This window comes from Perca fluviatilis, chromosome 23 (genome assembly GCF_010015445.1).
Source record: "Perca fluviatilis chromosome 23, GENO_Pfluv_1.0, whole genome shotgun sequence".
NCBI lineage: Eukaryota > Metazoa > Chordata > Actinopteri > Perciformes > Percidae > Perca > Perca fluviatilis.
The window spans coordinates 27,929,077-27,953,578 of NC_053134.1; the positions used below are offsets into that span (position 1 = coordinate 27,929,077).

At 43.8% G+C, this 24,502-nt stretch overlaps 1 protein-coding gene across 3 annotated transcripts in view; it reads left to right on the top strand.

Annotated features, from left to right (window-relative positions):
• The window catches only part of LOC120553234 (protein bicaudal D homolog 1-like), a 109,662-nt gene that overhangs the window by 79,340 nt on the left and 5,820 nt on the right, over positions 1-24,502 (top strand). For 2 of the 3 annotated variants that reach the window (XM_039791439.1, XM_039791440.1), the window contains 6 exons: positions 19,638-20,153; positions 20,239-20,417; positions 21,861-22,251; positions 23,506-23,700; positions 24,109-24,260; positions 24,360-24,470. In XM_039791439.1, coding sequence (XP_039647373.1) covers positions 19,638-20,153; positions 20,239-20,417; positions 21,861-22,251; positions 23,506-23,700; positions 24,109-24,260; positions 24,360-24,470 — 1,544 coding nt within the window. The remainder of the gene's footprint in view (positions 1-19,637; positions 20,154-20,238; positions 20,418-21,860; positions 22,252-23,505; positions 23,701-24,108; positions 24,261-24,359; positions 24,471-24,502) is intronic. The other variant, XM_039791441.1, reaches the window with a different exon arrangement.

Sequence of the window (24,502 nt, forward strand, 5' to 3'; positions counted from 1 at the left end):
GGATGAGGCTTGATGAGGTGCAGGTGTGTGTAATTAGGACTGAGGGGACTGGGAGCGTCTGATCTGTGTGAGTGACGAGGAGTATGAACCAGTGGGAGGAGTGTGTGCGGGAGAATGAGAGAGAGTGAGTGCTGGTGACAGTGAATGGGGAAACAAACAGTCAATGAACACCAACTAAAAGTCCAAGATACCCTGACATTACCCCCCCACCCACAAGGCGCGACCCGCGCCGTAAAGGCAAAACACGGGAGGGGGGGCGGGCAGCCCGGAGACCGGGACAGGAGGGGGACAGGGCGAAGTCGGACGGACTCCAGGCCCTCCCCCAAGACCTGGGCGGAGCTGGCTGGAAGCGTGACCACAGAGGAGCCTGCTGGGGGCGTGGCCACGGCGGAGCTGGCTGGCCCACTGGAGGCCGTGGCGGAGCTGACCCCGCTGGAGGCCGTGGCGGGGCTACCCCTCTGGAGGCCGTGGCGGGGCTGATCCCTCTGGAGGCCGTGGCGGGGCTGATCCCTCTGGAGGCCGTGGCGGGGCTGCCTCCTCTGGAGGCCATGGCGGAGACGACCCCCCTGAGCGGCCAAGGGAACCATGTAAGCGGGACCGTGGAGGTCCCCATAGGAGGCGCACCGCCCCTCCCCAAAACACTCTTGGGGAGGCTCCCCGGGACCATGTCCAGGACTGGCAATGAGGGCTTCGAGTCGGACGAAACCGGCGATGAGGGCTTCGAGCCGGGGCGGCACCGGCGATGAGGGCTTCGAGCCGGGCGGCACCGGCGATGAGGGCTTCGAGCCGGGCGGCACCGGCGATGAGGGCCTCGAGCCGGACGAGACCGGCGATGAGGGCTTCGAGCCGGACGAGACCGGCGATGAAGGCTTAGGAAGTGTGCTAGCTAGCTGGGGTTCAGGAAGGATGCCAGCTGGCCTAGACTCAGGGGAAATGCCAGCTGGCCTAGACTCAGGGGAAATGCCAGCTGGCCTAGACTCAGGGGAAATGCCAGCTGGCCTAGACTCAAGGGGGCCGCTACACGGCCGGGACTCTAGGAACTCTGGGGAGCCGCTACATGGCCGGGACTCTAGGGCACTCGAGAGCACAGGGACACTAGAGGACTCAGGGACACTAGAGGACTCGGGGACACTAGAGGACTCGGGGACACTAGAGGACACTAGAGGACTCGGGGAACCTGGGGACACTAGAGGACTCGGGGACACTAGGGACACTAGAGGACTCGGGGACACTAGAGGACTCGGGGACACTAGAGGACTCGGGGACACTAGAGGACTCGGGGACACTAGGGACACTAGAGGACTCGGGGAACCTGGGGACACTAGAGGACTCGGGGACACTAGAGTCAAGGGAACTGCTACCTAGCCTAGAGTCAGGGGGAACGCAAACTAGCCTAGAGTCAGGGGGAATGCAAACTAGCCTAGAGTCAGGGGGAATGCAAACTAGCCTAGAGTCAGGGGGAATGCAAACCAACCTAGAGTCAGGGGGCATACTAGCTAGCTGGGACTCAGGAAAGCTGCTAGCTAGCTGGGACTCAGGAAAGCTGCTAGCTAGCTGGGACTCAGGAAAGCCGCTAGCTAGCTGGGACTCAGGAAAGCCGCTAGCTAGCCCAGGGTAAGGAGAGCCGCACATCAGCTCGGGAACAGAAGGGTTGCAAGTCTCTGCAGGGCAGTTGCTGTGAGCCGTCTCGTCTGGGCAGTCGCGGTGAGCCGTCTCGTCTGGGCAGTCGCGGTGAGCCGTCTCGTCTGGGCGTCGCGGTGAGCAGTCTCTGGCTTCTGGTGGATGGAGCCGGACCGAATGGCTCCCTACTGAAGTGCGCCTGAGGTGAGGACTTTGGCATCGGATCGGCTGGCTCTGGACCGGCAAGCGCTACCGTGAAGGAGGAACCACAAACCCAAAGGGCTCGGTCCAGAAACTCTCTAAAAGGCAGGTTGAGGTCCTTGAGCAGCAGCATCTGAGCAAGTGGGTCATCCAAACCCAACCAGAACTGCTGCTTTAAAAAGTCCTCCTCCCAGCTCTCGTTCTGATAGTAATGGAGGTACACCGCAACGAAATCCTCCAGAGTGTCTCCATTCTGGTTGAACAGGAAATCTTCCATGGCATCCTCATCCATTTTCGTTGTCATTGGTCTAGTCTTCTGTCACGGATGACCAGGAGACAGACTGGAGTAGTGAAGCAGATCTTTATTCAACAATGATCCAACAACGAGCAGGAAGCAACAGGCAGGAAATCTGGTAGCTGGGTAGGCAGGTTTCAGAGCAGCAGCAGACAACAGGATACAAAGTACAGGTAAGGCAAACTTGGAATGACTAGGCTTAACGTGAGTGGTCAAAGCGTTGTGTGGAAACGAGACTAGACAAGGAGTGTGCGTGGTTGTGCTGCTTATGTAGGTGGTGGCTGATTAGCTGCAGGTGATGGACTGAGGATGAGGCTTGATGAGGTGCAGGTGTGTGTAATTAGGACTGAGGGGACTGGGAGCGTCTGATCTGCGTGAGTGACGAGGAGTATGAACCAGTGGGAGGAGTGTGTGCGGGAGAATGAGAAAGAGTGAGTGCTGGTGACAGTGAATGGGGAAACCAACAGTCAATGAACACCAACTAAAAGTCCAAGATACCCTGACAGGTATACATGTGAGCATAATAATACTTATTAATTAATAATACTACTGTTGTGAGCATTAGCATGCGGCTAGTAAACTTTAATGCTAATGTAACTGAACATCTTAGAACATATAAACGTCAATATAAACTTAACACACCCAAATACATATCTATACATATTATTACCAGTCTACTCAAAGGTTTATGAACACACACATGGATGGATGACTCACAGAAAGCAGCTAGTACAATTTACAATATCCACGATGTATTCCTCTCAGCCACTTTCACCGCTAACTCCAAAAACCTAGCTAGCAGTCTAGTCGGCACGTTATTTTCTGCAAACCCAAACAAAGGCACTGATTGGCGGATCCTGCCATCTCACAAATGGTGAGGCTTTTGTCTCAGTCACATATAAGCACACAACCGTCTTTTTAAACAGCATTGCGCAAACTGCAACGGCTTTGTTGAATAAAAAAAAAAATACTTTTATTGCAATTCCTTAATTAAATTACAAACCATTACCGTACAATTCAGTACCATTTTCATATCCTTGCAAATAAAAAAAAAAATATATGCACATATCTGTGTGATCCACTCAGTGCTGATAATAATAATTATACAGAGGGAAGCCCTGCCTGGTACCTCTCCGAAGTGAGAAAAGGGGTGACAACGTGTCGTTAGTTTGAACTGAGGCCATCGGGGATGAATATAATAATCTGACCCAAAGGATAAAATTGTCGCCCAGGCCAAACCTGTCCATTGTATAGGTACCCCCACTTGACCCTGTCGAAGGCCTTTTCGGTGTCGAGGGACACTATGATTTACGTGGTATCATTACTTGACGAGTGGATGATGTTAAGGAGGCGTCTAGTATTATGGGAAGACTGTCAGCCAGGCATGAACCCTGTCTAATCTAGCGAGATAATGGAGGACATCACCCGTTGAAGACGGAGTGCAAGAACCTTTGAGAGAATTTTGAGGTCCACGTTGAGGAGTGAGTTTGGTCTATAGCTGCCTTCTTTTTAATTTTTTTTTTAACTCTTTAAAGTGCTTTTAATGATTTACAGAACAAAACACAAAGAACTCTGTGTGGGGCACTACAGTTAGTGTTACATGATCCCTCATGTTAAATGATTACCAACAATCACAATGTAGAAGCATCCATATCGCCTGACAAAAAGAGGGTCCATTTCTCCCATTTTCTGATGAAGCTCGCTCTTCTAGCTCTTAGGGAAAAAAGTTATCCTTTCCATTGTATAGATCACCTTGATAATGTCCATCCACTGTTTGAGGTTCGGAGGCTCAGGGTTATATCAATTCTTTGTAATTACAGGCAATACACAAAATCCTACACAAATACCAGTCATTTGTATTAATAGCTTCCTCCCTCATTATACCTAAATACAAGACCTTAACATCAAAAGGTATTTCATATCCAAAAATCTTTTTTAAATTTAAGCGTATTTTACTCCCAAATATTTGGATTTTCGGGCAGGTCCAAAAGACGTGGGAGTGACTGGCATCCTTTTGTCCACACTGCCTCCAACACTGTTGTTGTGATTGGGATGTTTTACTTTTAATTTGGTGTGTGATGAAAAAGTGAAATGAAATTAATCAGATTTTTCCAGCCTTTTCGAACTTGTTGTTGAGTATTGTGTTTTCAAATCCTTCTGTAATATTTCTGTTTCTAACTCTTTTTCCCATTTTAATTTAACATATTCTGTATTGTTTACTTGTTTCTGAAAGCCCTGATAATTTTTGCATCGGTGGTTCCGGGCTTGAAGTTGTGGTCTAGGGCCGGCCAGGTTAATATTTTAATATCTCTCTCCATTTTATATTTTTTAACAGCTTTGCGCCAAATACTCACTGTTTGTTTGATGATATCATTTTTGCTGTTTTGATGTAATTTATCCTCTTGGTCTCCTAATGTTGTTTGAACTGGGAAAGTCTCTTTTCTATATCTTTCCATTTTGCATTGTATAGAGGGCAGGCTGCACAAGCCAATAATCTCAGTTGCGCTGCAAAAAAGTAGGCTCTTAAATCGGGCAAAGATAAACCTCCCATATCCTTATTTAATTGAAGCGTTTTATATTTGACCCTTGGCCTCTTGCCAGCCCAGATAAATCTGGATACCGATTTGTCGCAGGTCCTAAATTGTGTTTCTAAAATACTATGTGGGGTATATTGAAATAAGTATAACAATCTTGGCAACATTTTCATCTTAATAACCTCAATTCGGGAGCCAAAAGCTAGTGGAAAAGCCGACCACCGTCTGAAATCTCTTTTAATATTGTTGTTAATTTGGTTATAATTAATTTTCAATACTGCTTCCAGTTTCTTCGTGATTACCACACCCAGATATTTAATTGTTTCTGCCTTCCAATTAGTTTTGTACTTTTCCCTTATTCTTGGATTAGGGGAATAGCGTGAGGAAAGAACTTGAGTCTTTGTTACATTTAATTTATATTCTGAGTAATGGCCAAATTCTTTCAGGTCAATATTAAATTGGCAAATGTTTTATCTGGGTCGTGAAGGAACACAATAACATCGTCCGCAAATAATCCAATGATGTGGTCCTATCCTCCTACTTGAATACCGGTCAAACTATTGCTCTGTCTGATCTTTTGTGCCAGAGGCTCAATGTAGATTGCGAACAAGGTGGGGCTAAGACAGCAGCCTTGACGAGTCCCTTATTGTAAAGTAAACCTGTCTGTTAAGTTACCATTAATTTTAATCCTAGCTGTGCTTTATTTGCATATTTGCATATTGCATCATCTAATTCCTTTTTAGTAATGTTAGAAATGTATTTTCTATTTTGTGCTTCTCCTATACAAGTTAAGTCTAATGAGTTAAGAAATTACTTTTTTGTGTTCCTCTTTTGATGGGGCCTGTGATTACAAATTTTGGTAGTAAGTTTTAAAACATTGTCTATTTCTTCATGTTTATATAATAGTTGTTTTGTCTGGGGGTCCCTAATCTTATGAATTATAGTCGAGCCATGCTGTACTTTAAGACGCCGGGCTAAATATTTGGCTTCTTTAGGACCAGATTCATAATAGGTTTGTTTAGTGAAACTCAATTTCTTCTCTATCCCGTTACTAAGAATGCCATCTATTTGTTGCCTGATTGTTAATATTTGTTGTAGAGTTGATCCATCTTTATTGTTTTTGTTTTGTTGTTCTAAATTTCTTAATTTAATAAGTAACTTTTCATAGTTTTCCTGTCTGACCTTGTTTTGGTCCTTTTGATATTAACCTCCCCCTCATAACAGATTTTAGCGTGTCCCAAAGTACGGTCGCATCTACTAGGCCGTCATTATTCTCTTCTATACAGTTTTTAATTTCTTTTTTAATTTCCTTTTTTACTTCTCTATTATATAGAAAAAATGTCTCTTGAGCCAATGCTTATGGTCATTCTAAGTAAGTCCAACGTTAACATAAATAAATACAGCTCCCAGATAGTCCTGTTGAGTAATCTAATGGGCACGGAGTCAAAACTCACATAGTTTACATTATAATAAGAACATTCTTACCAGCTTGGTTTACATTTCACGTCTTCATCAGTCAATCAGAGGTTCTTTGAAATTCTTGCAACCTTTCCTTGGCCCGTAGCGCTGTGGTCACGTCGCTCCTCTGGGTCCCGTCCTTGCATTGCCACTCCATTGCTGCTCTCAACCGCGCCTCCGGCGATGTACCAGCCGCCACTGGAGCGGGCGCCATTTCCATGAAACTGTGCCTCTCCAGTTCGGCCCTCACCTCCCTTGTGTATATGTTTGGGTTCCCGTGTCCCAATGGATTTGCATCTTGGTAAACGGCGTCTGGAACCGGATTCCTCTCTCCTTCAAAGCGCGTTTAGCAGGGTTGTATTCCTTCTTCTTAACCACAATTTCAGTTGCGTAGTCGTGGTCAAATGACAACAATCTGTTTCCCTGGTGGAATTTCTTCTTCCACACTTCCCTCAAACTCCAGAAAATTCACAATAATAAGTCTCGGAGGTGTGCCATCAGCGGGTTTAAGCATGAGTGATCGGTGGGCTCTCTGTATTAGCAAATTGAAGTCCTTCTGTAGAGAGAGTTCACGTTTTAGAGTCTCCACATACTTGACTACGGACTCACCCTCCGCCCCCTCCGAAGCTCCATAAATACGAATATTATTTTGCCTCGACCGAGATTCTAGGTCCGTGAGCTTTTCTTGTAGGACATTTTGTTGTTCCAGTGGAAGTAAGAGAGCGTGGTGCGATTCCTGAGCCCAGTTTTCCAGCTTTTCCAACCTTGTCTCCGCTTCAGTCACTCTTGCGCGCTGTAGTTGTTCTGCGGTCAGTGAAATTAATCTTTGGTTAAATTCTTGTTTGAAGCTTTCAAAGTCCACTTTCATGTCGCTGCGCAGAACCTCACCAAATGAGTGGAGATAATTCTGACTTTAAACCTTGAATCTCCATGCTAATGTTTTCTAAGCCAGAATGGAACTCGGCTTCAATGCCTGACTGACCTGTTCCTTCATGGCAGCCATCTTCATCTGTCCTGCGAACAGAAATCGTTTCTTCCAGTTCACTTACAGCCGCACTGTCTATTCCATCAAGGTGTAACCGGAACTCCCTTTCCTCTTCTTAAGAATTAGGGAGATAGTGGCCTTCGATAGGCTGTCCGGCAGTCAACGATGTCGAAATGCCTCGTTGTACACATTTCTTAGGACTGGCGCGAGGAGAGTGGAAAATGTTTTGTAATACTCCTGCCCCGGGGACTTGCCGCTCTGCAGCGAGTTAATGGCTCCCTGAACTTCGGCAGCCATTATATGACCACCCAAGTCAGTCGCGGTTTCGGCGTCTATTTTGGGGAAGGTTATATCATTAAGCATATCATCTACAATTGGAGGGCAATCAGAGGTATACGGTTCGGCATAGAATTTGGCAAATATTTCATTAATGCTGACAGGATCAGTGTGGATCCCACCTGAGTTAGCCCTAATGGCAGGAATTAGCCGTGAGGTTGCCTTGGCTCTGGCCTGATGGGCCAAAAGCTTCCCAGCCTTATCCGCATTCATCAAAAAAGCGCTGTCTAGATTTGAGCAGGCGAAGCTTGGATTTATTCGTAGATATGAGGTCAAAGTCTGCTTGCAGCCTGAAGGCTGATTTATGCTTCTGCATCGAATTGATGACGTAACTCTGCAGACCCCTCTGTGTCACCGCGAACCCCCCTCCAAGCCCTCCGCCGTAGTTTGACGTGCACCTCCAAAAAATTTAACTTTCCCTCGAGGCGACGCAGACTGCAAGGACTGTGATTGGTCAACTCGTCCTTTTTGTTGATAGTCGGTGTTTCAAGCAGCTTTGCAAATAAACTCAGACATATTTTGGTTACAATGACGGGGTTATCCGTTTGTAAAGTATCTATATGTCAGTAACGTTTTTAAAGGGGTGATAGAATGCAAAACCGATTTTACCCTGTCATAGTTGAATAACGACAGTTCGTTGGGTAAATGGGACATACATATAAGCTCAAAATCCCATTGACACTCCTTTACTATGAAAATCTCATTTTGAAACTGCCGCTGAAAACGGGTGAATCTCAACAAAGCTAGTTGCTTACGTAAGCATCTCAAAATCCGGAACCTTTGTCACAGCCGTGGGTGTATTAAGAGAACAGTCATGCCCCAACATTTACACATGCTACACAACTGACCTGAGATCAGGTAGTCTTCTGAATCTAGGTCACGCAGATCTCTGCTATTCCATTACAAAATTCACTTCTGAAACTTTTTTATGCGAGAAATCAACTATGTAAAGCTCAAATATGGGCAGTTTTACAAAAAATGTATGTCTAATTGCAAATTTTGTCCGACTGTGTGTCGGACTTCAGCAGCGGTGCTGCCTTTGTTGCTGCCTCGCCACCTGGCCTGCCTTCCTTCACAGACCACGGCCTGCTGTGAACTCGATTGAGCTCCGTTACGGCAACCCACGGCACTTCATACCCGCGCAAAGTCACCGCTTTGTGGGCTAATGGAATACTACCAAACGCAGCTGCTCTGACAGAGCTCCAGGGCCTGCAGTTCCCCTCTTCCTAATGCCAGGTGTGTGTGAGTGAGAGCGCGGTCAGCGAGCTTGTTACGCCAGCAATCTCTTACCACAGGTTCCAGTTAATCTTATAATGTGTGTAATTATAATGTGTTGAGTTATTTAAACAAACGATCGGTGAAATACACGCCTGCGGCTGGATGTGATAGAGCATGGAGCATAGAGCAAATGAAGCTAACTATCCGTGATTTGTAGCTAGCTACACACAGCTAGGATTGAACGGACAGTCGCAGCTAAAGAAACACCTAGCTAGTCTTCACAAATATTCATTAACTGGAAATCGGACACTGTTGTTAGCTTTATAAGACATTTAGTTAGATGTTGTATAACTGGCGTGACGAAATTCAAACTGTAAATATACTCAAATAAGGCCGAAAATGAAGCTAACTATCCGTGATTTGTAGCTAGCTACACACAGCTAGGATTGAAGGGACAGTCACAGCTGACGAAACACCTAGTCTTCACAAATATTCATTAACTTGAAATCGGACACCGTTGTTAGCTTTATAAGGCATTTAGTTAGATGTTGTATAACTGGCGTGACGAAATTCAAACTGTAAATATACTCGAATTAGGCCGAAAATGAAGCTAACTTTCCGTGATTTGTAGCTAGCTACACACTGCTAGGATTGAAGGGACAGTCACAGCTGACGAAACCCCTAGCTAATCTTCACAAATATTCATTAACTTGAAATCGGACACCGTTGTTAACTTTATAAGACATTTAGTTAGATGTTGTATAAGTGGCGTGACATGTGTGTAACATGTGGTAAGAGATTGCTGGTGTAACAAGCTCGCTGACCGCTCTCTCACTCTCACACAACGGGCAATTTAGTTAGCAGGAAGAGGGGAGTCACAGGCCCTGGAGCTATGTCAGGGCTGCTAGCCGTAACGGAGCTCAATCAAGCTCACAGCAGGCCGGGGTCTGTGACAGAAGGCAGGCCGGGCGGTGAGGCAGTAGCACCGCCGCTTAACTCCGACACACAGTCTTACCAAATTTGCAATTAGCCATACATTTTCGTAAAACGGCCCATATTTGAGCTTTATATAGTTGATTTCTCACATAAAAAAGTCTCAGAAGTGAATTTGGTAAGGAAACATTGCAGTGTCTGGAATATGAGATTCTGTCGCTTCTCTAATGTGTGTGTACTGGGGATTCGCTCAACCAATCAGCATGCGTCTCTAATGTGTGTATTGGGGATTCGCTCAACCAATCAGCGCACATCTCTAATGTTTGCGTATGGCAATTCGCTCAACCAATCAGCGCGCAGCTCATCTAAATATTCATGAGCATACCATATTTGGAAGAAAAGCTCTTGTTACAAATAGGGCCAAAACACACCAATAAAATATCAACCAGGCCATTTTCAGCCCAACCAATGTTACATACCCCATTAGGAGACCATAAGGAACAGTGTGAAATACCCTATATAATCATTCTATCACCCCTTTAAATTAGCACTTCGCCAGCAAGCAGGACTTTGTGGGCAGTTGTGCTAAAGTTTGCTTGCTATCATAACATAAACTGGCTGGCAGACACCTCACAAAACCACATACCCCCTAGCATTATGGCGGTGAAATGCACCGCGATGCAAAGCAACCCCGACGCAGAACTCCGAAAGGGTCATGACGCCGTAGGAGCGACGCCGTTGCTTCAGTCAACCGATTCATATTGATGTAGTCATATCTGTGATAATACAATCGGATACCGATTCGTATCAGTAAATCATTACACCCATAATAAATAAAGATTCCATCAACCTTTCTGTTAAGTCATCCCAAATGGTTCATTTGTGACCAATTTTGGTTGTGATGTAAAAACAGTGTCTACTCAAGATTCAAGATTAACTTTATTGTCCTACATCGTGGGAATTTCGTCTTGGACACTTAATCCATTCTGCGGCCATAGTAAAAACAAACACAGACAGCATGTCTGTACAATACCATACAACAGACCGTACTATGGTCCTGATAGTGTATAAAACCCAACATGGTGTCATGCAATGCATTGGGTTCATAATCCAGCAGTCGACTCCTCTTCAAAAAGCGAAGGCTCTTTGAATAATTTACTGTAAAACCATGCTGACATACAGTATGCCCACAGCGTAAAGCACTTTGTCTCACACTTTATCCCTTTGTCTCCTCCTCTCACACACAGTCACACATTCATTCTTGTGTTCTTTCCTAACACATTTTTCACACATTTCATACGTTCCTAAAGTCTAATGGCATTTGTCAAAGCCTACAACTTATCTTAATGCATCATACCATGCTCAGATCACCACAAAACTGTATATTGTGTGTATACAGTCATCCATATTTGTGTGCATCTGCTTCAGTTCTTGTAGGTGTAATCCCATCTGTTCCTGCTCCCTGCTGCTTTGCTGATAGGCTGGGCTGCAGGAAGAGCTTATTTATATCTCAGCTGACACACTACAGTATCGACCACTCTCCTGTAGAGGAGTGGGTTTCATTGCTGCTTTTGCTGCTGTCTAGGCTGCTATTTAAAATGTTAATGAATCACTTTTGTTCTACAATGTTATTTCTTTCCACCTCCTTCATTTGTAGTATTTGAAAATAATGCACACTTCACAATATTTTTAAGTTCTCTACATTTACATATTATACATGCAGAAATGATTAAAGGTACCCTGTGGAGTTTTCATATACAGACATTTATTTACCTCAACAAATCACTTTGTGTGTATCTTTGAGGCCTAATAAATATGACATAACTTAACGCTTATACTTATCAGTCTTTTCCCCCTGCTTTTTGCTGTGCTTCTTGGTGCATTACTGCCACTAACTATTGATGAGGTGTGTGGTATTGCGTCGTCATGTCATCTTGTAGAGCACACACTGAACTTGGCAGACTGGTGTTCAAAGAACAACCTGGCTCTGAACACCAAGAAAACCAAAGAGATCATTGACTACGTTTACATGCAGCCAATAACCCGTTCAAAACCGGAATATTAGCAATAACCCGGTCGCGCACGGCCATGTAAACACCGGCAAAAACCCGAATATGCTCATATTCCGGTTTTTAAAAACCCGAATATGCGACCTGGGTTACCCCTTTTCTAACCCGAAATTTTGGTCATGTAAACGCATATCGGCATATCCCCATCAAAAGGAACATTGATTTGTGTTCTGCGAATGTTCTATTCGTAAGGAATCTTGGTCTTTTGAGTAGAGGAACTTCTTGTATGTGCCAGAAAACATAGTTATAATAATAATTATATACTATAATAATATAGTTATATACAGTGCCTTGCGAAAGTATTCGGCCCCCTTGAACGTTTCGACCTTTTGACACATTTCAGGCCTCAAACATAAAGATATAAAACTGTAATTTTTTGTGAAGAATCAACAACAAGTGGGTCCCAATTATGAAGTGGAACGAAATTCATTGGCTATTTCAAACTTTTTTAACAAATAAAAAACTGAAAAAGTGGGCGTGCAAAATTATTCAGCCCCTTTACTTTCAGTGCCGCAAACTCTCTCCAGAAGTTCAGTGAGGATCTCTGAATGATCCAATGTTGACCTAAATGACTAATGATGATAAATAGAATCCAGCTGTGTGTAATCAAGTCTCCGTATAAATGCACCTGCTCTGTGATAGTCTCAGAGGTCCGTGTAAAGCGCAGAGAGCATCATGAAGAACAAGGAACACACCAGGCAGGTCCGAGATACTGTTGTGGAGAAGTTTAAAGCCGGATTTGGATACAAAAAGATTTCCCAAGCTTTAAACATCCCAAGGAGCACTGTGCAAGCGATAATATTGAAATGGAAGGAGTATCAGACCACTACAAATCTACGAAGACCCGGCCGTCCCTCTAAACTTTCAGCTCATACAATGAGAAGACTGATCAGAGATGCAGCCAAGAGGCCCATGATCACTCTGGATGAACTGCAGAGATCTACAGCTGAGGTGGGAGACTCTGTCCATAGGACAACAATCAGTCGTATACTGCACAAATCTGGCCTTTATGGAAGAGTGGCAAGAAGAAAGCCATTTCTTAAAGATATCCATAAAAGTGTTCGTTTAAAGTTTGCCAAAAGCCACCTGGGAGACACACCAAACATGTGAAGAGAAGGTGCTGTGGTCAGATAAAACCAAAATCGAACTTTTGGCAACAATGCAAAACGTTATGTTTGGCGTAAAAGCAACACAGCTCATCACCTTAAACACACCATCCCCACTGTCAAACATGGTGGTGGCAGCATCATGGTTTGGGCCTGCTTTTCTTCAGAGGGACAGGGAAGATGGTTAAAATTGGTGGGAAGATGGATGGAGCCAAATACAGGACCATTCTGGAAGAAAACCTGATGGAGTCTGCAAAAGACCTGAGACTGGGACGGAGATTTGTCTTCCAACAAGACAATGATACAAAACATAAAGCAAAATCTACAATGGAATGGTTCACAAATAAACATATCCAGGTGTTAGAATGGCCAAGTCAAAGTCCAGACCTGAATCCAACAGAATCTGTGGAAAGAACTGAAAACTGCTGTTCACAAACGCTCTCCATCCAACCTCACTGAGCTCGAGCTGTTTTGCAAGGAGGAATGGGCAAAAATGTCAGTCTCTCGATGTGCAAAACTGATAGAGACATACCCCAAGCGACTTACAGCTGTAATCGCAGCAAAAGGTGGCGCTACAAAGTATTAACTTAAGGGGGCTGAATAATTTTGCACGCCCAATATTTCAGTTTTTTATTTGTTTAAAAGGTTTGAAATATCCAATAAATTTCGTTCCACTTCATGATTGTGTCCCACTTGTTGTTGATTCTTCACAAAAAATTACAGTTTTATATCTTTATGTTTAGGCCTGAAATGTGGCAAAAGGTCGAAAAGTTCAAGGGGGCCGAATACTTTCGCAAGGCACTGTATATATGTCAATGCAGAAAACCTGTGCGCAGTATACCGGAAGTAAACAAGAAGTAGAGGTAAACATGGCGAGACGCAGCACAGCACCACACTTTTGGAGCGAGGAGGAAACCAATTTCTTTATTAGTGTGGTGAAAACCATGAATATAATGTCTTTTGTTGACGGCAGAAAGTACAGAGATAGTGAGATTTATAAGAAGGTGACCGAAAAGTTATTGCGTCTTAAGGTTGTCCGTAGGCTACGTCCAGACGCTAACCGTGCGTCGCCGTTTACGTCTGGATATTGCCATTTGATTACAAATGCCATGTATACAGGAGTAACTCTCTCTGCTCACGCATGTAAACGGGTTATTCCGAATGTTTCAGAAACCCGAATAGTGACCTTAACTTAAAACTTAAATTTACAGCTTGTAAACGTAGTCAGTGTCGACTTCAGGAAGCATCTGACCTAGCCCCCTTTACATCAACAGCGAGGTCCACACCTTCCGGTTTCATGGCGTCCTTATCTCCGCTGACATCTCCTGGACAGACAATATCACAACGGTCATCAAAGAGGCTCAACAGCGGCTACACTTCCTGAGAGTCCTCACTCAGGAAGCACAACCTGGACTACAACCTGCTGCTAACCTTCAAGAGCCGAGAGTACGGCAGCCGCACCGTGGCAGACAGGGAGAGGCTTCTGAGAGTAGTAAAAGCAGCACAGAAGATCATTGACTGCCCTCTCCCCTCCTGGGGACACGTACACCTCCCGCTGCCTCAGCAGAGCAGAAAACATCAACAAGGAAAGCTCCCACCCTGACTTTAATCTGTTTAACCTGTTGCCCTCAGGGAGGCGCTAAAGGTCCATCAGAACAAGGACCAGTTTTTTTCCAAAAGCCATAACCACCTTGAACTTACACATGCACTGACTTCACAGTCTAACCCCCCAACCCCCAGACTTTCTTCTACTCACCTACTGTGCAATATTTAATATTATTATTATATATAATATATAATATTTAATACTATTGATAATATTAATAATACTGTGCAATTCCATTATTGTGCAATATCTGTATACTGTGCAATATCATTACTCTCATTGTCCAATATCTATTACTTATGATCACCACTATTGGGCAATATTCAAATAATGTGCAATAACCCACACTGTCCTGTTCACACTGTATATAAAACCATACTTATTTTTTCATATGTATATAGTGTCTCTATATAGTGGAAAAGAAGTTGCTTTTAATCTCATTATACATGTGTATAGTGACAATAAAAGGCATTCTATTCTACAAGATACAAATCTGGGACTCACTGATCAAAACATTGCAAAAACAATTTCCTAACCAGCTCATTCCACAATCCAGCAAAGTCTCGGCAAAAGAACACCACAGCTCCGGTCTGGTCTTGCTTGTCTACGTATTCGGGATCAAAACCATAGGTCGTAACATATAGCCATCTTCACCTTTTCGTCTGTCTTCACTTCAAACCTTGACCTTACATGGTACATATAGAAATACTTGAGACGCCGAAGGAGCAGTACGACTTCTGAAACAGGTCTTGAATACACCTTAAGAGTACCCTTTCTGAATCCTGCCGTCATGGCTGGGGATGGTTTCCACAACAACACCTGTGGGCCACTCATTCCTTTTAACTTGAGTGTTATGAGGAGTACCACATCGCCAACTTGTAGGTTCTGTGTTTCGGATTTCCACTTCTTCTGGGGCTGTAGAGTCACCAAGTATTTTTGCTTCCAGCATTGCTAGGATTTGGACTTGCCTCCATTGCATCCTTGAGATCCATTCCCTAGAGGAGTAGATACTGGGGGCAATATTCTGAGTGAGCATCATTGCTGGCCTGAAAACAGCTGGTATCTCAGTGTCACAAGTACTTCATCATAAGAGAGGTGACAGTTCTCCTTTAGCAACATGGTATCCAAAATGTGGCGTGCAATACCGATCATACTCTCCCACATAACTCCCATGTGAGAGGAGTGTGGAGGATTGATTGTCTAAGTGCAACTTTTGTCTTGCAGGTGAGCTTTCAACTCTGGATCTTTTGAGTTTATCTGCAGTTTTATGTGAGCTCCAACAAAGTTTGTGCTCCTATTGGAACGCAGCAGTCTCACAGGCCCTCTGAAAGTAGTGAATCTCCTCAAAACATTAATGAAGCTGGAGGTTGACATGGTCTATATGATCTTGATGTGCACCACGCCCAGCATTTGTTTTCTGCATGACAACATGAGTGCAGGAGGATCCAAGGTAAGTCTGTCCATAGGTAAGTCAGATATTTTTTGTTTTTTTATTCTTTTGCAGGTCACGCATTTGTGTATCACACAACACCAATCCCTTACTTCCTGTTATCCACAGTCTAGCTTTCCAAACTGCGCCTTCAGTGAAGTGTCGACCTTGGTTGAGCAACCTGTTCGTGGTAGTGTCTTATCAGCAGGGTAGATACATGACATGGTTCTAGGGAAAAAACAATTGAATGGTTTTCTGTCCAAAACTTTTCTGCTGATGATATTCGCTCTCAGACTCTCAGCAAACCATTGTCATCAATGATGGGATCCAAACTTCTTCACCTCTTTTTCACTTTTCATAATTATCAGAGTTCATCCTTTTTCTGTTTATGGTCTGACGTTTTGTAGCAGGCTCTAGACTTTTGGATGAGGTTTGCTGTTGCACGGGTAAGTAGAGAGAAGTCCACCAGTAGCTTTTGTAGCATAGGTTGCATAGTCGGCAGGTTAGCCATAGCGTCAGGATTAGGCTATGTCATATCTTGCAAGCGCAATAAAACACGCTCACAAGCAAATTATATCATTCCACACGTGCATATATTACTCTTTGCACACCAATTCAACAATCAAGAGTTGTACAGCTTGAAACAAAACATAGGGACAGGGAAAGAATTGCACCTGCATGTATAAAACTAAGCAGTACATGCACAGAGCAGCCACCACACGCTCACGAGTGTCTGCTTTGAGAGCGCTGGAGGGCATACACACTCTCGCAGGTAAACTCTGCTCTCGAAGTTGATTATGGATTAATCCATAACAGAAATTTAGAGCCACCTGACCAAATACTTTATATTATTTTTGATAACAACAGCCATGTTAGCTAAGGCTAACGTTCACTCTAATGTTAGAGAACAACAGAACGGATGAGAGAAACTTATACATTCCTTTATTTACGCTGCTGTCTTGCACTACATCATAAATAAAGACAGAAAAGCACTTCTTCGGCTGGTATTGTTAGGCAAAGGAGGTCTGTCGGTGAGATCGCCTCTAAAGTGACCAATCATAGAAGGCCAGTGCCTTCTTGGTTTCCGCCCCCAAAACGTCAAAAGTCAGTTTCATTTGGGCGAGCAGAAATCAACTTTGAGAGCAGAGTTTACCTGCGAGAGTGTGTATGCCCTCCAGCGCTCTCAAAGCAGACACTCATGGGTGGCTGCTCTGTGCATGTGCTGCTTAGTTTTATACACACAGGTGCAATTCTTTCCCTCTCCCTGTGTTTTCTTTCAAGCTCGCAGCTGCCTGTATAACTCTCGTTGTTGAATTGGTGCGCGAAGAGTAATATCTGCGTGTGTGAAATAATATAATTTGCTTGTGAGCATGTTTTGTCGCGCTCAGGAGATATGACATAAACCTGATGCCATAGTTAGCAGAGTCAGCAAGAGACTGGCAAGTTGATTTCCCTATCCTGATGAGCGACTCATAGCCACATTCCATTAACCACATAAAGCACAACTAATATGTGTAGAATAGACAATTCAGCACAAATTTTGCAGAGCTGACAAAGAGACGACTGGAGAGGTCGCCTGCGATTTAGCTTGTCAAGTTGCCAGTGGCTGGTTTTACAATGTAAGGCACGTCACCTGTTTCATCAGCCAATAGTTAAGTCAGCTGGTCAACTCAGCAGTTTTTTTATTTATGGGTTACGAACTGTCATCTGATCGAAAAGGCAGCAATTTGGATGGAGGCTCAACAAGTGCCCACGAGCCCGGTATATGGTCAAGCGAGCTAGACAGTGACTAAAGAGAGGAGGTGCCGTTAGAACAAAGCAGTGAATCATCACTGCTAGAAATGCAACTGTATCAAGTATCTCACTATCACTGTCCTCGTTCATACAGTGCCTTGCGAAAGTATTCGGCCCCCTTGAACTTTTCAACCTTTTGCCACATTTCAGGCTTCAAACATAAAGATATAAAACTGTAATTTTTTGTGACGAATCAACAACAAGTGGGACACAATAATGAAGTGGAACGAAATTTATTGGATATTTCAAACTTTTTTAAGAAATAAAAAACTGAAAATTTGGGCGTGCAAAATTATTCAGCCCCTTTACTTTCAGTGCAGCAAACTCTCTCCAGAAGTTCAGTGAGGATCTCTGAATAATCCAATGTTGACCTAAATGACTAATGATGATAAATAGAATCCAGCTGTGTGTAATCAAGTCTCCGTATAAATGCACCTGCTCTGTGATAGTCTCAGAGGTCCGTTTAAAGCGCAGAGAGCATCATGAAGAACAAGGAACACACCAGGCAGGTCCGAGATACTGTTGTGGAGAAGTTTAAAGCCGGATTTGGATACAAAAAGATTTCCCAAGTTTTAAACATCCCAAGGAGCACTGTGCAAGCGATAATATTGAAATGGAAGGAGTATCAGACCACTGCAAATCTACGAAGAACCGGCCGTCCCTAAAAACTTTAAACTTAGCTTATACAATGAGAAGACTGATCAGAGATGCAGCCAAGAGGCCCATGATCACTCTGGATGAACTGCGGAGATCTACAGCTGAGGTGGGAGACTCTGTCCATAGGACAACAATCAGTCGTATACTGCACAAATCTGGCCTTTATGGAAGAGTGGCGAGAAGAAAGCCATTTCTTAAAGATATCCATAAAAAGTATCGTTTAAAGTTTGCCACAAGGCACCTGGGAGCACACCAAACACGTGGAAGAAGGTGCTCTGGTCAGATGAAACCAAATCGAACTTTTTGGCAACAATGCAAAACGTTATGTTTGGGGCGCAAAAGCAACACAGCTCATCACCCTGAACACACCATCCCCACTGTCAAACATGGTGGTGGCAGCATCATGGTTTGGGCCTGCTTTTCTTCAGCAGGGACAGGGAAGATGGTTAAAATTGATGGGAAGATGGATGGAGCCAAATACAGGACCATTCTGGAAGAAAACCTGATGGAGTCTGCAAAAGACCTGAGACTGGGACGGAGATTTGTCTTCCAACAAGACAATGATCCAAAACCTAAAGCAAAATCTACAATGGAATGGTTCACAAATAAACATATCCAGGTGTTAGAATGGCCAAGTCAAAGGTCAGACCTGAATCAATCGAGAATCTGTGGAAAGAACTGAAAACTGCTGTTCCGCGCACAAATCCACACCTCACTGGCGCTGGAGCGGTTTTGCAAGGAGGAATGGGCAAAAATGTCAGTCTCTCGATGTGCAAAACTGATAGAGACATACCCCAAGCGACTTACAGCTGTAATCGCAGCAAAAGGTGGCGCTGCAAAGTATTAACTGAAGGGGGCTGAATAATTTTGCACACCCAATTTTTCAGTTTTTTGATTTGTTAAAAAGGTTTGAAATATCCAATAAATTTCGTTCCACTTCATGATTGTGTCCCACTTGTTGTTGATTCTTCACAAAAAATTACAGTTTTATATCTTTATGTTTGAAGCCTGAAATGTGGCAAAAGGTCGAAAAGTTCAAGGGGGCCGAATACTTTCGCAAGGCACTGTATTTTAAGACGTTACAAATGATATCCAGCTACAATAAAGCCTGAAAAGTCGGAAGATAGAATGGAAGTGAAGAGAGTCATTGCTGTGGACAAAAAGTCTAATCTTGTCATATTGGTGTAAACTGACAGGTTTCAGAATGTTGCAGACTGGAGCATTGCAAGTAGTTGCACGTTTCAACTAGTTTTGTTGAGAATCTTTGGTCTGAATTGGGCTAAAGTCTAAATTTGATGTGTTAAATGTTATGACCTGTAAAAAAAAGGTTTGAAATCAGCTGGGATCATACCATATATGCTGTGCTTCTTGCTAATCTTGCTGCTGCCCCCTTCAGGTTGAACGTGAAAAAGTATCACTGATGACCAGTCTGCAGGAGTCCCAGACTCAGCTCCAACACACCCAAGGGGCCCTGAACGAGCAGCACGAGAAGGCCCTCCGCCTTAGCCAGAGAGTCACTGCCCTCCGCCGCCTGCACAGAAGGGCCCACCTCAACCAGGAAGCCCACGTCAGTGCCACTTCTCAGCTCAAACCTGAGGCCCTGATGGAGCTGGACAGAGATGATGAGGATACTGAAGAGGAAGGAGGAACTGAGGGGTATAGGAGTGAGAAGTTAAACAAAAGTCAGGTATTTTCCTACCAGACGCCAGGTCTGGAGATCCTGCAGTGCAAGTACCGTGTGGCTGTGACAGAGGTGGTGGAGCTCAAGGCGGAGGTGAAAGCCCTCCGTGACAGACTGACTCAGTGTGTAGAGGGAGCGGCAGAGGAGAAGCCAAGGCGAAGCGGTCAGCTTCAGAAGCTGGAGAGGCAGGTCACCTCATTGGAGAAGAGCTGCTGGGAAAGTCGGGAAAAGGTAACCATGTCATACTGACTGTGTCTCTTTGAATTGAATGACAGATACTTACAGAGGTAAAGGATTTCCTCTCCTCTCTTCTCAGGTGTCTAGCCTGGAGTTGGAGTTGCAGGCAGCTCAGTCAGCAGCCAATGAGAGCCAGGGCGCATTGAACGCGGCTCAGGATGAGTTGGTGACGCTGAGCGAGGAGCTTGCCCAGCTCTACCACCATGTCTGTCTGTGCAACAATGAGACGCCCAACCGCGTTATGCTGGACTACTACAGGTCTGACTGTTGTTTTACTAGTAGGACACATGCAGCACCAAAGGTTGTGGAGCCTGCATTAGAGGGAGGGCCACTTGAGAAATAATTGCACCTATGAGATCTAAATTCAATCCAAAACCATACATTTGTTACATATGACCCAATTTCCTCTCTGGGGATCAATAAAGCTTTATCTTATACTCTATGTATTTATAATTTTCTATCTTTAAATTTTTATTTTTATTTTATTTGTTTCCTTTATATTTCTTCTACTGTAATTATTATTATTTATTGCACACTGGTATTTTAGCAAAGCCTTAACAGTATGCCACCTATAACCTATTCTTAGTAAATGTGACAAATAAATCCTTTGATTGATTATTATTATTATTATTATTATTATTATTATTATTATTATTCATACATTCAAGCCTAGTATAGTTTCAGAACCAAGAAATTTGAATAAATGTATGTAGGAACCTTGATTCTCAGTCTGTGTTTTCACATGCGCACTTTGTGCACAAAGCTGTGAACCCAGTCTGCAATAGTAGACACCCTGCCTTAACTTCCCTTTTAAAACTGTGGGCTGTTGGGTTGTGAAGGGTGCAATGTTTCCTATTATGTGTGGTGGCATAGATTCCGAGGAGCTGGTCCACTCTTCCATAATCAGGACAGAATATGCATTGGTCCTCCAAGATCTGAGGTTTGCAGCCAGAGCCAGTCCTTGCCTCTCTGTTTTGAGTCGTATTCAAAGTTTTTGCTTACACACTACTACAAAAGCTGCATTTAGGACCTGCTTGGCTAGCTCAGCTTGTGCTTGTGTCCACCTGCAAGTTCTATTGCACTAGCAACCTTCTTGCCACAGCTCTAAAAAGTTACCTCAGTTGCTGAACACCTAACCTGCTCTCAAGCAGGTTATGTTGGAGATTAGAGATCAACCGGTGTAAAAGCACCGCCTACTGACCCATCAATACTCGATTGATAATGGCTTCATCATTCTTAGAAGATCCGGTGGAGCTTGGTGCGCGGAGAGAGAGAGGTGCGCTCATAAAAGTTCAAACATTTAGAGACCGACAACCCCGTTAACATTCCCTGATGAGTATTTTTATGAAAGATATAGATTTTCAGCGGTGGGAATTACGTATAACTGAAATAAATCCAGGGCATGTTGATCTTGATTCGTAGTACAGGCCTGGGTAAGCTCCCCACACAGCAATTTTGTAGCTTGAGCCTTCTACCCTTGCAATAAATAAGCTGCAGTATTTTATACAGTGCTGTTGTTGGTCAGAATCTGGTCTCTTGTCTGGTAAATTTGCCTTTTGCTTTAATAATTCTAATGGATCGTCATTTATTTCAGACAACAAAAATATGTTTGCAGGCTACCTTTGCTTTACGTTTGCTCACTTTGAGAACACCAAGTTAGATCATAGGTAAAAAACCTAATTCACTCTGTTTTTCTTCTAGACAAGGCAGAGGGCTCCGGGGCCTCAGTGCCTGTCTTAAAGCCATGTCTTCGGACAACAGCAAAGTTCTCCTCACACCACGCCTCGCCAGGCGGCTGGCTGCTGTCGCTTCCACAACCTTTACTCCTGGGGAGTCGCGGAGCCCCTCGCAGTCTCCATCCAAGGAGCCCTTATCTGGGGAGGTGGGGGGGAGAGAGAAGGAGGGGGACAAGGAGGGCCTCCAGGTGCCATCTGAGCAGAGCCTGCCACTCTGCACAACTCCGACCTGCTCACCCAGCATCAGTGCCTCTTCATCATCATCATCATCATCATCGCCTGCCCTGGAGCCAGCTGGTGAGCTGCGACGGGAGCCCATGAACATCTACAACCTCAACGCCATCATCAGAGAACAGGTAGAACAGTGTTCTCACATCAGTGTCAGTGGAATTCCCTTTCTCCTTTCTTTTCTCTCCTCTCTTAAACTCTCTTATGTCCTCTTGTCCTCACTAGAGATGTTACAATTCCAAATGTTGCTGTACAATTGTCTCAGAAATAATTGCGATAAACAATATAATTGTCTTTTTCAGTCAAAATTAAAAAATACGTATTTATTACTTTTTCAAACAAATTAAAGTTCTGAATGAATTTCAGGATATGTCTTTTGGTTATATTACTGTTATGTGACCCAGATCATGTAGTAACACAGATACACAGCCTATAAAGGTAACCACACCTCTTTATTATCATAAAACGTTTTTTAAATGAACACTGACAACAGAACATGTTTCCTCATCAATAAAACAACAAAGCATTGATCCTTAACAAAAAAACAGATTAAATTAAATTAGGAGAACAAAAAATAGTTGCACTATTGGCAAAACAGTCATCACTGCTTCTGTACTCTTTTTTTCTAACTGTATCCCTGTAACGGGAATGTCTTCAAACGACTCGTAAGAAGTATAGGCTAACAATTTATTCCCTAACATAAAGTGTGCTAGTAAAGGAAAGGCTGGCTGGCAGTGGGTTAAGTGGAGCTTACCTGTCAGCTAGCTCAGCTAGCTCCGTCAGCAGCTCCACACAAGCGACCAGCCCTATCTTCAATTGCTAGTGTCTAGTTCAAGTCTTTTGTTATTAGTGGTTGGTCAAAAAGAAAACACAGCTAGCAATAAAAGGCGTTCGGGCTTCCAGGCCACAGGCAAAGGTGCTCCAAGTCTCTTCAGTGTCAATAGCCACACACCACCTCTGTAATTCCGCCAGACGAGTCTCTCTTCTTTCTGAGAAACCATCTCCTTATTAATCAACACCTGTGGATAAGCCCCACCCACTACCAGCCAGCCCAAAAAAAAAGGAGGAAGTACTAAAGACTACTAAAAGGGCACACTGCTCACCCTAACAATCCCCCCTTGTCATTTTTGTTGCTATAGACACGCAAGAGGGACAAGTACCAACAACTAACAAAAAACGTAGTTTTAACTCAACAGTCCGACCAAAAATCACTTATGTAATTTCAATTTGGCACATACAACAAAATCAACAATTACCATCAACAGCCAAAAATGTTAATTGTGGTTAAACAAAGAAGCCGTGTTTACGTAAAAATATTGTGATTAGACAATTATGTCATAATTGTTACAGGCCTAGTCCTCACCTCATCTCTCCTCCCCCAGGTGAAGCACCTCCAGCGGGCGGTAGACAGGTCTCTGCAGCTGTCGAGACAGAGAGCTGCAGCCAGGGAACTGGCCCCTCTGATGGACAAGGACAAGGAGAGCTGCATGGAGGAGATCCTGAAGCTCAAGTCTCTGCTCAGCACCAAGAGAGAGCAGATAGCCACCCTCAGACTGGTACTCAGGGCTAACAAACAGGTGAGACATGTGATCTGTACATGTTGTGATTGTAGCTGAACAATACTGACAAGTGAAATAATATTTTTGATTATATCATGTGAATTTTAGTTAAGTATACTTTATTTCCACACAAAAAGATATAAAATACATACACACATACAAAAAGTAACATTATTACACATAAATATACATATATATGTGGTAATGTTGTTGTGGGTATCACTGTTGGTCCAACATTCAGAGCTATGCTGACCAAAGACAGCCTGTGTCAAAACTGTCATAAATGTAGCACCAAATTCTTGTGACTTCTGCCACGACCCACGTCTGCAAACCAACCAGTCACAATATGACATGAAATGCAATTATGTTATCCTAAATATAAAAGATTTAGCTGCGCTAATGTGTGCTGTGTGTATGTTCACTCAGACGGCAGAGGGGGCTCTGGCCAACCTGAAGAGTAAGTATGAGGCGGAGAAGTCCATGGTGACTGACACCATGATGAAGCTGAGGAACGAGCTCAAAGCCCTGAAGGAGGATGCCGCCACTTTCTCCTCTCTGCGGGCCTTGTTTGCCACCAGGTCAGAGACGAAACAGAAGCATTTAAGTCCATTACTCAATATTTTATTTAAATGAATGACTCAGGTGACTATGTGCAATGTGAAAATTTTTGCTTGCAGTGATAAATCCGCAGAGCAGTTCCCCTCAGCTCTACTTTTGGGCAGCCAAAAAATGAATGCAGCTTTAGTTGTGATCTCAGAGCTTCTTCAGTTATATTCAAGAAGACACAGGAAAGTTGCTTTACTCATATCAGCTCTTTCAT